Source organism: Suricata suricatta, chromosome 9 (assembly GCF_006229205.1).
Source record: "Suricata suricatta isolate VVHF042 chromosome 9, meerkat_22Aug2017_6uvM2_HiC, whole genome shotgun sequence".
Classification (NCBI taxonomy): domain Eukaryota; kingdom Metazoa; phylum Chordata; class Mammalia; order Carnivora; family Herpestidae; genus Suricata; species Suricata suricatta.
This window is the reverse complement of record NC_043708.1, coordinates 99,641,198-99,656,016: the sequence shown is the minus strand read 5'-3', so window position 1 is coordinate 99,656,016 and position 14,819 is coordinate 99,641,198. Positions and strand designations below refer to the sequence as shown.

The 14,819-nt window shown below is 34.1% G+C and overlaps 1 protein-coding gene across 1 annotated transcript in view; it reads left to right on the top strand.

Annotated features, from left to right (window-relative positions):
* The window catches only part of VPS13C (vacuolar protein sorting 13 homolog C), a 173,026-nt gene that overhangs the window by 137,420 nt on the left and 20,787 nt on the right, over window positions 1–14,819 (top strand). The window contains exons 65-71 of the mRNA XM_029952250.1: window positions 4,575–4,810; window positions 10,304–10,445; window positions 11,483–11,623; window positions 12,665–12,746; window positions 13,116–13,185; window positions 13,796–13,907; window positions 14,023–14,136. Of these exons, the coding sequence (XP_029808110.1) occupies window positions 4,575–4,810; window positions 10,304–10,445; window positions 11,483–11,623; window positions 12,665–12,746; window positions 13,116–13,185; window positions 13,796–13,907; window positions 14,023–14,136 (897 nt within the window). The remainder of the gene's footprint in view (window positions 1–4,574; window positions 4,811–10,303; window positions 10,446–11,482; window positions 11,624–12,664; window positions 12,747–13,115; window positions 13,186–13,795; window positions 13,908–14,022; window positions 14,137–14,819) is intronic.

Here is a 14,819-nt window from a genome sequence, read left to right as displayed (position 1 = left end):
CTTTAGATTGCAAGTAGTTCATACCAGTATTTTAGATTAGTCAAACTAATGAATTTGCAATTTAAAAACTAGGCCTACTTCCTCTTGCCCAGTAAAGACCAGTAAAGTACCTTCTAGTATGCCTTTTATTATTTTTTTTTAAAAAAGCAACTTTAAAGCTAAGTGAAAACAGTTTCATTTTGAGCATATGCATACCACTGTTGGCTGTGAGATTTTTAGGCATGTTTTCCCAATCAAGGCCATATGACATTTTTTAAATTTTTTTTTTAAAATGTCTATTTATTTTGAGAGAGAGAGAGAAGGAAAGAGAGAATCCCAAGCAGGCTCCACACTCAGCACAGAGCCCAACGTGGGTGGGGCTCAATCTCACAACTCTGAGCTCATAACCTGAGCTGCAATGGAGAGTGGGACACCTAACTGACCGAGCCACTCAGGCGCCCCAAGGCCGTATGTTTTAAATAAAGGATTCTGATAGTATGCAAAGTATCCTGTATGAGAAATTTAATGAAATATTTATGGAAACAACAGACAGCTAATTTAATCAAGTATGTTATTCTTAGACCCTTAGACTTTGGGAAGGTCTTAAGAATTCATGTACCAGCCTTTCTGTAATGTAGGAACTGGCTCCTGTATTAGTGATATAGAAGATCTAGTTTCTATAGTAATATATTCTATCATGACAAGTTCATTCAGTGTCCTACTCTTGTCTGATAATACCAGTTGTTAGAAAAGCTTTCTTGACTTTTGCTTTAAAATGGTAATTGGCCAACAGTGACTGAATTATCCTCTGCCATATTCCCTCTGAAATACCCATAAAAGAAATAAAGACTCACCTACTTTTGAAAAACCAGAATGATAGTTCCTCTGTTACAAGACTCTTGCAGTAATTTTCTTCATGACAGTTTGATGGAGCTCTACTGGTTGCTTGTGCGCTTTACTTTTTATAAGAGTGAAACTCAAGGTTTATGAGTAGTACTGAAGCTTCAATTCCCTGATACTCTGAGCTCCCTGGCTCAGAGGCATGGGGGCTCTATCAGAGGTTTCTGTGCTATACTGGTGTTATTCCTCCTCTCTTCACCTTTAATGCTGCTCAACAACTACCATGCCCAGAGGTAGTATATAGGCACTAGAGAGAATGTGGAAGGACCTTCTGGAGGAGAGGATTCAGGTTTGTGTAGGAGGCACATTCAGAAAGCATCTGGGAATGGTATATATGGGGATTGTGGTTTTTAATGTTTCTCTTCTGTTTGGTGTTAGAGAACCAGGCAGTAGGAAAAATAGATAATTGTGCCTCAGTCAGCACATAATCTGCCAGATTCTGGAAACTGAGTTGGAAGCAAGGCAGTCGCTCATTTCCTTGTCTGCTAAGCTGATTTGAGAAGGGAGTTCCACTCAGGCTCCAGTGGACATGAAGAGGGAGTTCAAAGAAAATCCCTTCGTTATTGGTAAACATTAGGTCTGAACAGATCTTTCCTTATTAAGTATGAATGAACAGGGAAAAAAACCCAACAAAATAGGGTTTATGAAAAAAACAGTCCGGGAGGGAAAACGTAGCATTATTCTGTAGAATAAGAGGGTGATTATACTTCTGGAAGTTTTTTTACTACTAGAGGACCACAAGAAAATTTCCTCACATCCTCAATTAAGTTATGAAGTGATGGCAGCTATGAAATAGAAGAATGGATGGCAAAATAAAGAGAGACAACAAAATGAAGTGAAAGTGGAGTAGAGAGGTGGAATATATTCTCATACTATAAATACAGCATTTAATCTTAAATTTTAATTAGAGAAACAGATTAATGATTTTGCTTTTTTAAACTGTCAATTTATAGCTCTAAATCATTGATAAAAGAATTTTAAAACAATTGAGAAAATGAACTTAAAGAAAATTTTACCTTTAGAGTAAAAGAGGGAAAGCTAAGGAGTTGTAAGTTGTAAGCATGAAGAGGCAGTAAAGAAATAGCAGGCAAACAGAAGGAAAAAGAAAGCAAAGTTGTTGATTTTAATTTCTGAACAACTGTACTTCAAAGCAAAAACCTTTAAGTAGAATATGATGATATGGCAAAGAAGGCATGGTAGCCATAAACTTTCATGCAAGGAATAACATCATATCAAAAATATAAAACTAAAAATGCTGGAAGTTGACCAAAACAGTTACCAGAGGATATTTTAACACACCTCATTTAATTTTTAACACACCAAATAGATGAAAAATAAATATGACTAGAGTAAGATTGAAACAAGATACATATCAAATTTTGTACTTTACAGAGAAAAGTCTCCTTGTTAATAGATATCTCAGAAACGTTTGCAAAATTTGATTGCATATTAGAATTTTAAAACTGAATTGGCTACTTTGACATATGTTAAAAGCAATAGAATTTTAAAAGTAGTATGTTGGCAAAGATGTGGAGGAAAAAAGAATCCTTATGCACTTTTGGTGGAACTACAAATTGGTGTAGCCACTGTGGAAATCAGTATGGAGGTTCCTCAAAAAAACTACAAATAGAAGCACCACCAGATCCAATTTTTTCACTTCTGGGTATTACACAAAGAAAATAAAACACTAATTTGAGAAGGCATATTCACCCCTATGTTTACTGCAGCATTATTTATACTAGCTTAGATCTACAGAACAACCTGTGTACATCAGTAAATGGTGTCCTGTCCTTGTCCCGTCGTTGGGCTTGGATGATGCCAATATATAATGATGTAACTATTTTAAACCCTGACAGCATAGGTCATATATTTGCCAAGAATTGTTGTTATAAATCTGCAAGGCATTATTTTAAATCTGTATAAAATCTTGTACATTCATAAGATTATTTTTATATATAAAATTATATAAAAGAATGCCTTGCAGATTTACCTATTCTTAAGTTTCCTGGCTTGAGTCCACTGAGAGATTAAAAAAATTTTTTTTTAATTTTTTTAAAGTTTATTTTGAGAGAGAGAGAGAAAATACATGCACATGCACATGAGCAGAGGAGGGGCAGAGAGAGAGAGAATCCCAAGCAGGTTTCATTGAGCCCTATAGCCCTTGGTGGGGCTGGTTCAGGACTGGATCTCAAGAACTGAGATCATGACCTGAGTTGAAACCAAGAGTCTGACACATAACTACTGAACCACTCAGACACCTCCCAATGAGAGATTTAGACGAACAGAATGGGATATACATATATGCATATATATATCAGCCTTAAAAATAATGAGTTCTTGCCATTAGTGACAACATGAAAGAACCTTGAGGGTATTATGCAATGTGAAATTAAGTTAGACAGAGAAAGACAAACAACTATATGATTTCACTTACACTGGAATCTAAAAAACAAACAATAGGCATGTCTGGATTGCTCAGTCAGTTAAGCATTTGACTTCGGTTCAGGTCATGATCTCACGGTTCATGGGTTCAAGCCCTGCGTTGGGCTCTGTGCTGATACCTCGGAGTCTGGAGCCTGCTTCAGACTCTGTGTCTCCCTCTTTCTCTGTCCCTCTCCCACTCTCATTCTCTCTCTCAAAAATAGATAAACTTAAAAAAAAAATAAAAAACAGACCTATCAATATAGAGAACATACTGGTGTTTGCCAGAGGTTGAAGTGGGCAGGGAGCAGTGGCAGTGGGTGAAATGGCTGAAGAGGAATGGGAGGTACAGGCTTCCATTTATGGAATGAGTAAGTCACGGGACTGACAGGTACAGCATAGGGAATAGAGTCAATGGTATTTCAATGCATTGAGTGGTGATAGTAACTATGCTTGTGATGAGCATAGGATAACATATAGAAGTTGTTGAATCATTATGTTGTATGCCTAAAATTAATGAAACATCCTGTGTCACCTATACTATAATTTTTAAAAAGTTGATATATTATAAACAGCAACAAACTCAACTATTCCTATGCTTTTGGCAAATCCTTTATTCATTTGCTTTTTTTTTTTCCAAGAAAGCATGAGATAAAAAGCACATAGTAAGTACTTGTACCACTTGTTGACATGAACTGTTATATTTATGTTAAGGTCAGAATGAAGGGGAATCATTATTTCAGTCTCTGAAAACACTGACCAAATCAAATCTATTTTTAAGTGGTATATGAGACCCTCAGCCAACAAGGCTTTGTGAGACCGTATACGTTGAGTACAAACCATAGTTTTATTGTTTATTAGTAGTGTGATTTATTTATTTTTTAGTAGTGTGATTTATATAAATATTTGTATTGCTATAAGTTATTAAAACATAAAAATAACTAGATTAGTTTTACCTGTATTTTAATAAATACAGGAGGCATTCTGTTCTCCATCTTGGAGACAAGTCGGCGGCTTATGGCACCAGTGCCCTTTAAGCAGTCAAACCTAGGGCACAAAAAGATTAAGCACTATTAATATTTGTTATTGTTTGAAAAAAAATCAATGAGTTATGTTTTAAAACAGGTTATAACTTTAATTTGTGTCATTTTGATGGTTTTCCAATTTATAGTCACACTTTCCAGACTTTACTAAATGTTCTCAGGAACTGTAGTTTAAATTTATGTAATAAAAACTTACTGCTATGGGTTTAATATTAAATCTTTTTTCCCCAGGATGAATGTGGACAGTTTCCATATGATGCAAATACACAGATACACTGGGTATCATTCCTGGATGGGCGCCAAAGAGTGTTGCTTTTCACTGATGACGTTGCCTTGGTTTCCAAAGCACTGCAGGCGGAAGAAATGGAGCAGGCTGACCATGAAATAACCTGGTCTCTCCACAGTCTTGGGCTTTCACTGGTTAACAATGAAAACAAACAGGAAGTTTCATATATTGGGATAACCAGGTATGGAAAAAGGAAGATAAGGCATTAGAAGTCTTTCAGAAGCATTGAGTTCATAACATCAAGCTTAATGAGAATAAGCAGATGTTCTGAATTTGGATGTACTGTATATTCTTTCAGCATAACTTGTGAGCAGTCTTTTTCACTGCTAGTTGAAAAGGCCCTACTATTGAAAGATGACTAAGATAATGTCTTTGCCCCTACTGTATTGGCATGAGTTAGGCGAAGCCAACAACAATGGGTCAGATAAATTGGAAAAAATTCACAGAGAAGGCAGTCTTTGATATGGGTACATAATCTTTATTGGGTGATTGTTTACACCTTTTTAATAGTGATAGAACCAGTTATTTTCTCTGACTCTGCTTGTATCCATATAAGAAAAATATTTGAATTTAGTTTGAATTTTTAAATTGCACCAACTTTGGTAAAAGACTCATTTTTTTTCTTGGAGGCTGATGGGTGGAATAGTTAACATGTTACCATGTAACACCATCATAGCATCTATCAATAATCGTGTGTTTAGTGAAGTAAAAAATTAAGTAAAAATTAAGAGATCATGTTTTAATGCATTTTACACAACATCTGACAGATTAAGGTTCTATACATGTTATATATACCACTAATATAATATTAACATATTTATATATGCATGAGTAATATAGTCTCTTGATTATATTCCAGTATTGTGTAGTATTTTAACCTAATATAAAAAATCATTTTCAAGTCATATAAATTCAATTTTTACACTGCTGTTTTTTGATAGATCTTCTTTTTAGTTTAATATTATATACATTACTATATTTTGTCACATTGGCCTTTATCTATACGGACTTTTAAAAATTCACCTAAAATATCTTTGTTATGATATACTACACATTTAATACACATTCAGAGGGGATATGTACTGAGGAAAAGTAAATCAGTTATGTAATTTTAAAAAATAGACTTTTATTCTTTTGAATAGTTTTAGGTGTACGGAAATATTGACTATACAGAATTCCTATATACCGTCTGCCTTTCCCCTATTATTAACATCTTAAAATGGCATGGTGCATTTTTTTTTGCTATGGATAAACTAATGTTTATACATTATTATTACTTAAAGTCCAGTTTTGGTGTTGTTTAGAGTTTGCTCTTTGTGTTGTAATTCTATGGGTTTTGGCAAACGAGTAACACATATATGTCATTAGTGTCACTACTGTAAAAATTCCTTGTGCACCACCTCTTCATCCTTTCTCCCTCCCCCTGAATCTCTGGAGACCACTGGTCTTTTTAGCCTTTTCCAGAATGTTATATCACTGGAATCATACAGTACATAGGCTTTTCAGTTAGGTTTCTTTCATTTAGCAACGTTTTTTTGTTTTGTTTCTTCATGTCTTTTTGTGGCTTGATAACTCATTTTTTAAAATCACTGAATAATATCCCATATTTGGATGTACGACAGTTTACTCACCTATTGAAATATATCTTGGTTGAATCCAACTTTTGGCATTTGTGAATGGAGCTTCTATAAACACTCATAGGCAGGTTTTGTGAGGACATAAGTTTTTAACTCCTTTAAGTATCAAGGTGCATGATTGCTGGATTATATGGTAGGATTATATTTAGTTTTGTGAGCAGTTGCCAAATTGTCTTGCAGACTGGCTGCACTTTTGCATTTCCACTAGGAATGAATGAATGAGCATGTGTTGCTCCATGCTCAGGCCAGCATTTGGTATTACCCGTGTTCTGGATTTTGACCATTTTAATAGGATGTAGTGATACATCGTTGTTGTTTTAATGTGCAGTTTGCTAATTGTGTATGCTGTCGAGCATCTTTTCAAATGCTTGTTTGCCATCAGAATATCTTCTCTGGTGAAATTCAGGTCTTCGGCCAATTTAAAAATTTTTCATGGTCTTATTCGTGAATTTTAAGAGTTCCTCGTATATTTTGGATACAAGCCTTTTATCACATACGTGTTTTGCCTATATTTTCTCCCCGTTTCTGCCTGTCTTTTCATTCTTTTAACAGTGTCTTTCATTAGGAAGAGGCCCAACATGAATTCTTTCTTTGATGAGTTGTGCTTTCAGTGTTATATCTTAAAAGTCATCACCAAATGCAAAGTTACTTAACTTTTCTCCTATGTTATTTTCTGGATTTTATAGTTTTGTGTTTGATGTTTAGGTTTGTATACACTTTGCATTAGTTTTTGTGAAATGTGTAAGCTCTGTGTCTAGATTGATTTTTTTTTTTTTTGCATTTGGATGTCCAGTTTTGTCACTATTTGTTGAAAAGATTCTCCTTTTTCCATTGAATTGCTTTTGCTCCTTTTCAAAAATCAGCTGACTGTATTTGTTTGGGTCTATTTCTGGACCTTCTGTTTTCTTGGTCTGTCAATTCTTTCATCCACACCACACTGTCTGATGTCGGTAGTTTTGTGGTTATCTTGAGGTCCATCCTCCAGCTTTTTTCTTCTTCACTATTGTGTTCGCTATTTGAGTCTTTTGCCTTTACATTACTTTACTTTAGAAGTAGTTTTTCAGTTAGCTGGGACTTTGGTTGGGATTTGCATTGAAGTTACAGATCAACTTGCAAAGAACTGATGTCTTGACATTATTGAATCTTCATATCCATGTTCAGAGATTTTTTTTTTAAATGTTTTATTTTTGATACAGAGAGAGAAAGACCATGAGAGGGGGAGGGGCAGAGAGAGAAGGAGACACAGAACCGGAAGCAGGCTCCAGGCTCTGAGCTGTCAGCACAGAGTCTGACGCGGGGCTTGAACCCACGAACGTGAGATCTGACCTGAGCCCTAGTCGGAGGCTTAACTGACTGAGCCACCCAGGCGCCCTGAGATTTTTTTATTTATTCAGATCTTTGATTTCTTTCATCAAACGTTTATAGTTTTCCTCATACAGACTTTGCACAAATTTGTTCAATTTTGTTTATACCTAAGTATTTCATTTCTTTGGTGCTAATGTAAAGATTTGTGTGTTTTTAATTTCAAATTTCAATTGTTCATTGCTGATACATAAGAAAACAATTGACTTTTGAGTATTAACTTTGTATTAGTTGCAGGAATTTTTTGGTTGAGTCTTTGGGATTTTTTACATAGATATTCATGTCTTCTGAGAACAAAGCTTTATTTCTTCTTTACTAATCTGTGTGCCTTTTATTTTCTTGACTTAATTTCATTATCTAAGATTTTTCAGTGTTGAATAGGAAGGGGTGGTGAGAGTAGACATTCCTGCTTTGTTCCTGATCTTAGTGAGAAAGCATCTAGTTTTTCATCACTAAGTATGATGTTAAGGTTTTTTGTAGATGTTCTTTATCAAGTTGAGGAAGTTCTCTCTTCCTGATTTGTTAAAGAATTTTTATCATGAATCAATGTCGGATTTTTATAATATATATTAGATATTTTATTCATTACCTTCATTGACTGGTGTTCCCTAATACATGATACAGTGAAGACATTGTTAACAGTATCACTGATTAATATCAACAAGCTATGTAAACTAAAATGTTACGGGCTTTTATTTTATCATTATGCAAACAGTATTCTCTATTCAGGGATCAGCCAAGTATGGCCTATTAGCCAAATCTAGCTGATGGCCTGGTGTTTTGTTTTGTTTTGTTTTACTAGACCTTGGTGTAAGAATTTTTTTACAATTTAAATGGTTGGAAATAATTGAAAGAAAAATAGTATTTTGTAACCCATGAAAATGATATGAAATTCAAAGTTTGTTGCCATAAGTAAAGTTTTATTAGAACACAGCCTCGCTTATTCCTGGACATGCCTATGGCTGCTTTTGCACTGCAGCTTACAGCACACAACAGAGGATAAATAAGAGCATATGAGTGCCACCATATAGTTCCACGGCAACTTTTATTTATTTTTTATTACTAATTACTCATCATGTCAAAAGAAGTAGAGAAAAGTGGACTTTGACTGTCTCTCTTATGGGGCAGAGTTATTGAATGAAATGGCAAAGCATTATTTTTATTATGTAATGACCCTATACCTGTGGTCAAAGAATATATAGTGACATTTCCAAACTAAGCACATATTGCAATATGCCTACCTCACAGGAAAGAAATGGCCAGAAAGATTAGAAAATTTAAGACAAAATCTCTCATCACAGCAAAATTTCATGTATGTATGTCTGTATGTATATATTTATTTATTTTTGACTTCAAGTTTTTATTTAAATTCTAGTTAGTTAACATACAGTATAATATTGGTTTTAGGAGTAGAATTTAGTGATTCATCACTTACGTATAACACCCAGTGCTCATCACAAGTACCCTCCTTAGTACCTATCACCCATCTGTCCCATCCCTCCACCCTCCTGCCTACAGCAGTCCTGTTTGTTCTTTCTCCTTAAAAGCCTCTTAGGATTTGCTTCCCTCTCTTTTCTTTCCCCCTCCCCCACATTCATCTGTTTTGTTTCTTAAATTCCACAGATGAGTGAAATCATTTAGTTTTTGTCTTTAGCTGACTGATTTCTCTCTTAGCATAATTTCTTCACAAAAATAAAAAACCAAACTGAGGGTGCAACCAAAGTTAGTTTTTGAATGATTCATTTATTAGCCAGGCAAGGAATATCTATTACTAGTGGTGAGTTAATTGAGTTATCTGAATGTAACAGCTGAAGAAATGTGTCCAGAGTAGGTAAACTTAGGACTGTTACCATTTTGGAAGAACAGTTGTTTGAACAATTGAGGACATTTAGAACAATGTCAGTAGTCAATTAAATTAAGACAAATGATTTTGGCTGATTTTCTTTGGCTCTTGAGTCACCAGATATTACTAATACTGCTGAGTTGTTGTGTATTCAGGTAGCCAGTGCTGAGTTTGAAGTGACTAAAGAATTTGCCTCTATGAATACTGACTTTGAGCCCTAATTAAGTGAAATGTTGTCACCCCTGAGAAAGAAATATAAAAAAAATTTTTTTGTAAGTATGTATGGTGACCAGTACTAACTAGATTTATTGTGATGATCCTTTCACATTTTATGCAAATATCAAATCATTATTTTGTACATCTGAAATTAATGTTTTATGTCCATTAAGCCTCAAAAAACAAGCTATAAAAATGTAAAACCTTTTTTCTCATTAATAGACTTGTGTTTTTTTTAAAAGAAACTTCAGTTTTTATATTTTGAATTTCATCAGAAAATTTTGTGGAAGTTTTTTTCTCTCTCATTATTTAATTACTTACATAATAACCTCAATTTTATCTCGGCCACAAAGCCTAAAATACTTACTATATGGCTCCTTACCAAAAAAGTTTGCAAGTCCTTTGATTGATTGATGTCAGTGATAGAATAACATTTTCTCCTGCCTGTTTTCTTCATGTACTTTTCTACCGCAGGTATATTTTGGTGTTAAAAAAATATCTCATATGAAAATAATTTTCATTAGAGATTGATAGTTATAATAATTTGAAGTTGAATAACAATTCTAGGCAACCTAATATGTACTTCTAATTTAATTTTATTTGTCAATTGTTTTAGTTCTGGTGTTGTTTGGGAGATGAAACCAAAACAGAAATGGAAGCCTTTTAGTCAAAAGCAGATAATGGTGCTGGAACAGTCCTATAAAAAATACCAAGCATCCAGAGACCATGGATGGATTAAACTAGATAATAATTTTGAGGTATACCAAAATTTTTTGGTTTGGTTTATATATATGTATTTTGTTGGTGGATAGTAAGGAAAATTTACTGTCCAAGTAAAAATGTGTGTGTGGAAACTATTTATTAGTAAATAAACTCATTTATTGGTAGGATTGGCATTACTAATATTCATTAGTACATTTTAAATTAAAATACATTATTAATTCATATACTGTGAAACATTTAAATATGTTTCTCCTCAGTATTTCTATAAGTTCTTCTGTTTACAATACAGTTTCATGGAACGTGTTTTCAGTAAGATTGTTCAGAAATTAATATTGCTTACTGGAACTTTTTGTTGCATCTTGAATGATACCAGTGTAATTGGTAAATAAAGTCTGTGCTAAATTATATATTTCATTAATGAAAAACCTATGGAAAACCTGTTCAATTAAATTCATTAATGTGAATGATTATTGGACGTGGGTTGATGTCACAAATATAGGTATACTGTATGCAGGCTAGTATGGCAGCGGAGGGTCACTTTTGCTCCAAGAAGATCCCAGAAGTTTAACTGCAATTTCTCATTTGCTCTCGGTCAGTCACACAGTTTTGGTTACTCTTTGTCTTTGATATCTAATGGCTGGGTTTGCCTTGATCACTAGATATGCTCCCCACCCTACCCTCATCCCCATAAATGCTGGCCATGTGCAAATGAAAACAAACTGGCAGACCTAAATAAGCTATTGACTTTTCATTGTTTAACTTTGCTAAAACAGAATTTAAGAGTTACCTTTATTCATTACTATTGAGGTTTTTAAACAATATAAAGCATGGTTTATTTCCTTTAACTACAGTTTATATAAGAAAATTTCCCCACTTGTTTTCTTTATAACTTCGGTGGAAAAGTAATGATTCCGCTTCGAAGATCCCAACTGTAGATGCCCTTAGGGCAGATCTTTTGGTGAGCCATAGAGATTAAAGTGCTATCCCCTTTCAGATTGTGAGTAAAGGGATATTTAAAATGGGCTACACTGCTAATATCAAGTCTTCATAAGCACATGTGCTTTTTTTCCAGGTCAATTTTGATAAAGTGCCCATGGAAATGCGCTTCCCTGTTCAGTGCCCAATAAAGCGAGATTTTTTATCAGGGATTCAGATTGAATTTAAGCAGTCTCCTCACCAGCGAAGTTTAAGGGCCAGGTTGTGTTGGCTTCAGGTAACATTGTCATTTTCAGTTCAACAAATACATCTAATCACTTTGGGAAACTTGAGCTAAAATTTTTTCTGCAAGTCTCTAGCATATGTTGTAAATAGTATTTTGCTTTCTGTTTGTATGTTTATTCTCCTTCTCCCATGTATCCTGTGGATTCTCCATACTTAGCATCCACGTCCAGAGACATTGTGACTCTTGAGACTGATTTAATTTTATCAGTCTGCAAGAGTGTTTTCTTGCACTGAAATTGTTATTTTTTAAAATATTCCTTTGATTTTGTTAGGGGACCCCAAAATAAGATTTTCTTTTGTCATTCTACATAGGGCTGAGCTGGGCTTTATTGAAGAATGCTTTTGTCTTCTTGCTTGCTTGCTCTCATCTTGCCTTGTTCACTCTCTTCCTTTAGCTACTAAATATGATTTAGGACACTTTTATTTTTTATTCTTTCTACCTCTCTAATTTCATATCCAGCCTCCACTTACATTTTACTTAAATTATAAGCTATTGAAATCTGACATCCATAGGCACAAATATTTTGATTTAGAGTATGCTGCACAGTGTTAATGCAGTTATGAGTATATGTAATAGTCCTTTATGTAAAAGGTTGCTTTTGCTGAGACATATAAGAACTTTAAATTAAAAAAATTTTTTTTAATGTTTTTTTCTTTATTATTGAGACAAAGAGAAACAGAGCATGAGTTGGGGAGGGGCAGAGAGAGAGGGAGACACAGAATCTGAAGCAAACTCCAGGCTCAGAGCTGTCAAAACAGAGCCCAATGCGGGACTCAAACCCACAAACCATGAGATCATGACCTGAGCCCAAGTCAGCCGCTTAACCAACTGAGCCACCCAGGTGCCCCAAGAATTTTAAATTTAAAGTTAAACTTCTATTAGCACTACATACACAATGCAGATACATAATTATGATGAAATTAGCTGCATCTTCTATAATATTATCTCCAAAACTAAAAGTTTACAGTATTTCAAATCTTGCTGAGTTAGTTTTCTTTCTTTCTTCTTGTTCTTCTTTTTTTTTTTTTTTAGGTTGATAGTCAGTTACCAGGTACAATGTTTCCTGTTGTATTTCATCCTGTGGCTCCTCCAAAATCTATTGCTTTGGATTCAGGTAAAAAAAAAAAAAAAAAAAAAAAGGGGAGACAGTCTATTTTAATAGTTAAATGGCCTTTTGAAAGACAAATTTTTAAAAAATGTTTATTTATTTTTGAGAGACAGACCAAGAGAGCACAAGCAGGGGAGGGACAGACAGATGGGGAAACACAGGACTCGAGGCAGGCTCCAAACTCTGAGCTGCCAGCACAGAGCCCAGTGTGGGGCTTGAACTCCACTGTGGGGCTTGAACTTCCAAACCACGAAATCATGACCTGAGCTGAAGTTGGACACTTAACTGACTGAGTCACCCAGGCACCCACCCCTCCCTATTTTTTGATCTAGTAGAAAGCTTGATTTTTTTTCTTGTTTTCTTTTTTCCTTTTAGAGCCCAAACCTTTCATTGATGTGAGTGTCATAACAAGATTTAATGAGTACAGTAAAGTATTACAGTTCAAGTAAGTAAAGATTCCCCTGTTTATTTAAAGAAATTTAAAATGAGAATCTACTTTGAAAATTTCACTCTTGTGAGGATGACTTCCGTATAAAAATTATTTTCCACCTGGACATATTAATCTGCTTTTGGTCAAGTAATTTTCTTTGTTGAAACTTATTTTAATAATAGCCCCTCTATAATTTTAAAGTATAAAATTCCTTGACCACTTTTTCCTCTTTGTAACTCCAATTAGAATATAAAATAGCCAGTGAAATATAAATGACAAATGTATCTGTAAAGTGTTTCAAGTAATTGCTGTGGACTTTAAAAGTGGAATAATATAAGCTCTATCACCTAATTGTTTTTGTCTCTTTTGTAATATGAAAAAGATGGGATTTGGGAATTTAAATGGTAGGTATTAATACCGCAATATTACCTCTAGTGAAAACTTCACTCTAGTCAATAAAACAATCTACAACAACCTCAGTTTAAGGACACTTTCATCTTCTTAACACTTTTGAAGAGATGGAGTGAGTTCTTATTGTGACTTTTGGCCAAAATCAAAGTTTTAACATTGATAATTACAAGCTTTGGTAGAAATGCTTTCCCATTCTTTAAAAAATTTTTTGCAGGTATTTTATGGTCCTCATTCAGGAGATGGCTTTGAAAGTTGATCAGGGGTTTCTAGGAGCTGTTATTGCACTGTTTACTCCAACAACTGATCCAGAAGCTGAAAGAAAACGGGTAACAATTTTTATTTCTTGGGAAAATTATAAACTAAAAAATCAAATCAGCCATTCTTTTAACTATGTTGAGAAAAAATAAAATAAAATAGACATTCTTGATTAATTTTTTTCAGACAAAGTTAATCGAGCAAGATACTGACACTCTCAACACAGAATTAATGGAGACCTCAGTGACTGATATGTCAGTTCTTAGTTTCTTTGAACATTTCCATATTTCTCCTGTTAAGGTTTGTTGTAATTATTATTTTGCAAGTTGGGCAAAATTGTACAATTTTTTAAGGGTCTGCGTACAAATGTGTGTTTTAATTTGTTGCAGCAAATATTTGGTGGAAATTTTATTTGATTAATTGAAATAATTAAGACAGTTTTCTGTAACATATGTACAACCATAATTCCCACAGAGAAGCCATCAGAGCATGTTCTCTAGTCTTGAATTAATAACCCTGTTAGTCAAGGAAGGAGCTGACAAAAGCATTTCTTAATTAAGCGAAAAAGTGCTCATAACATTTGATGTTTGGTTTGCACTTTGTAACTACTCGCATGGTCTAAACAGAAAGCTATAATGGGTGCCCTAACCAGAATGTGAAAATGCTGAAGTAGGTATTATACTGTTGATGTGGTGTTTTTCACCCTTCCAAAATTTGATCGTAACTAAAGGAGTGGAAAATTAGATACCTTTCACTTGCCTGATTTTGTACTTTATGAACCCATTTCCTTTTTTCTTTTTGTTGTTCTTTTCAGGTTTTATAGGAAGAGGTGACTGCTTAGTAAATTCTCAAATGCTGTCAACCATAACATTCTGAACTTGTGTAATGGGCCATATTTACAATTAAGTAACTCTTTAAAATATTGATGATCCTTTACATTCCCCAAAACTGTTTACAGAACATTATTTTCAGTTGCATCCACC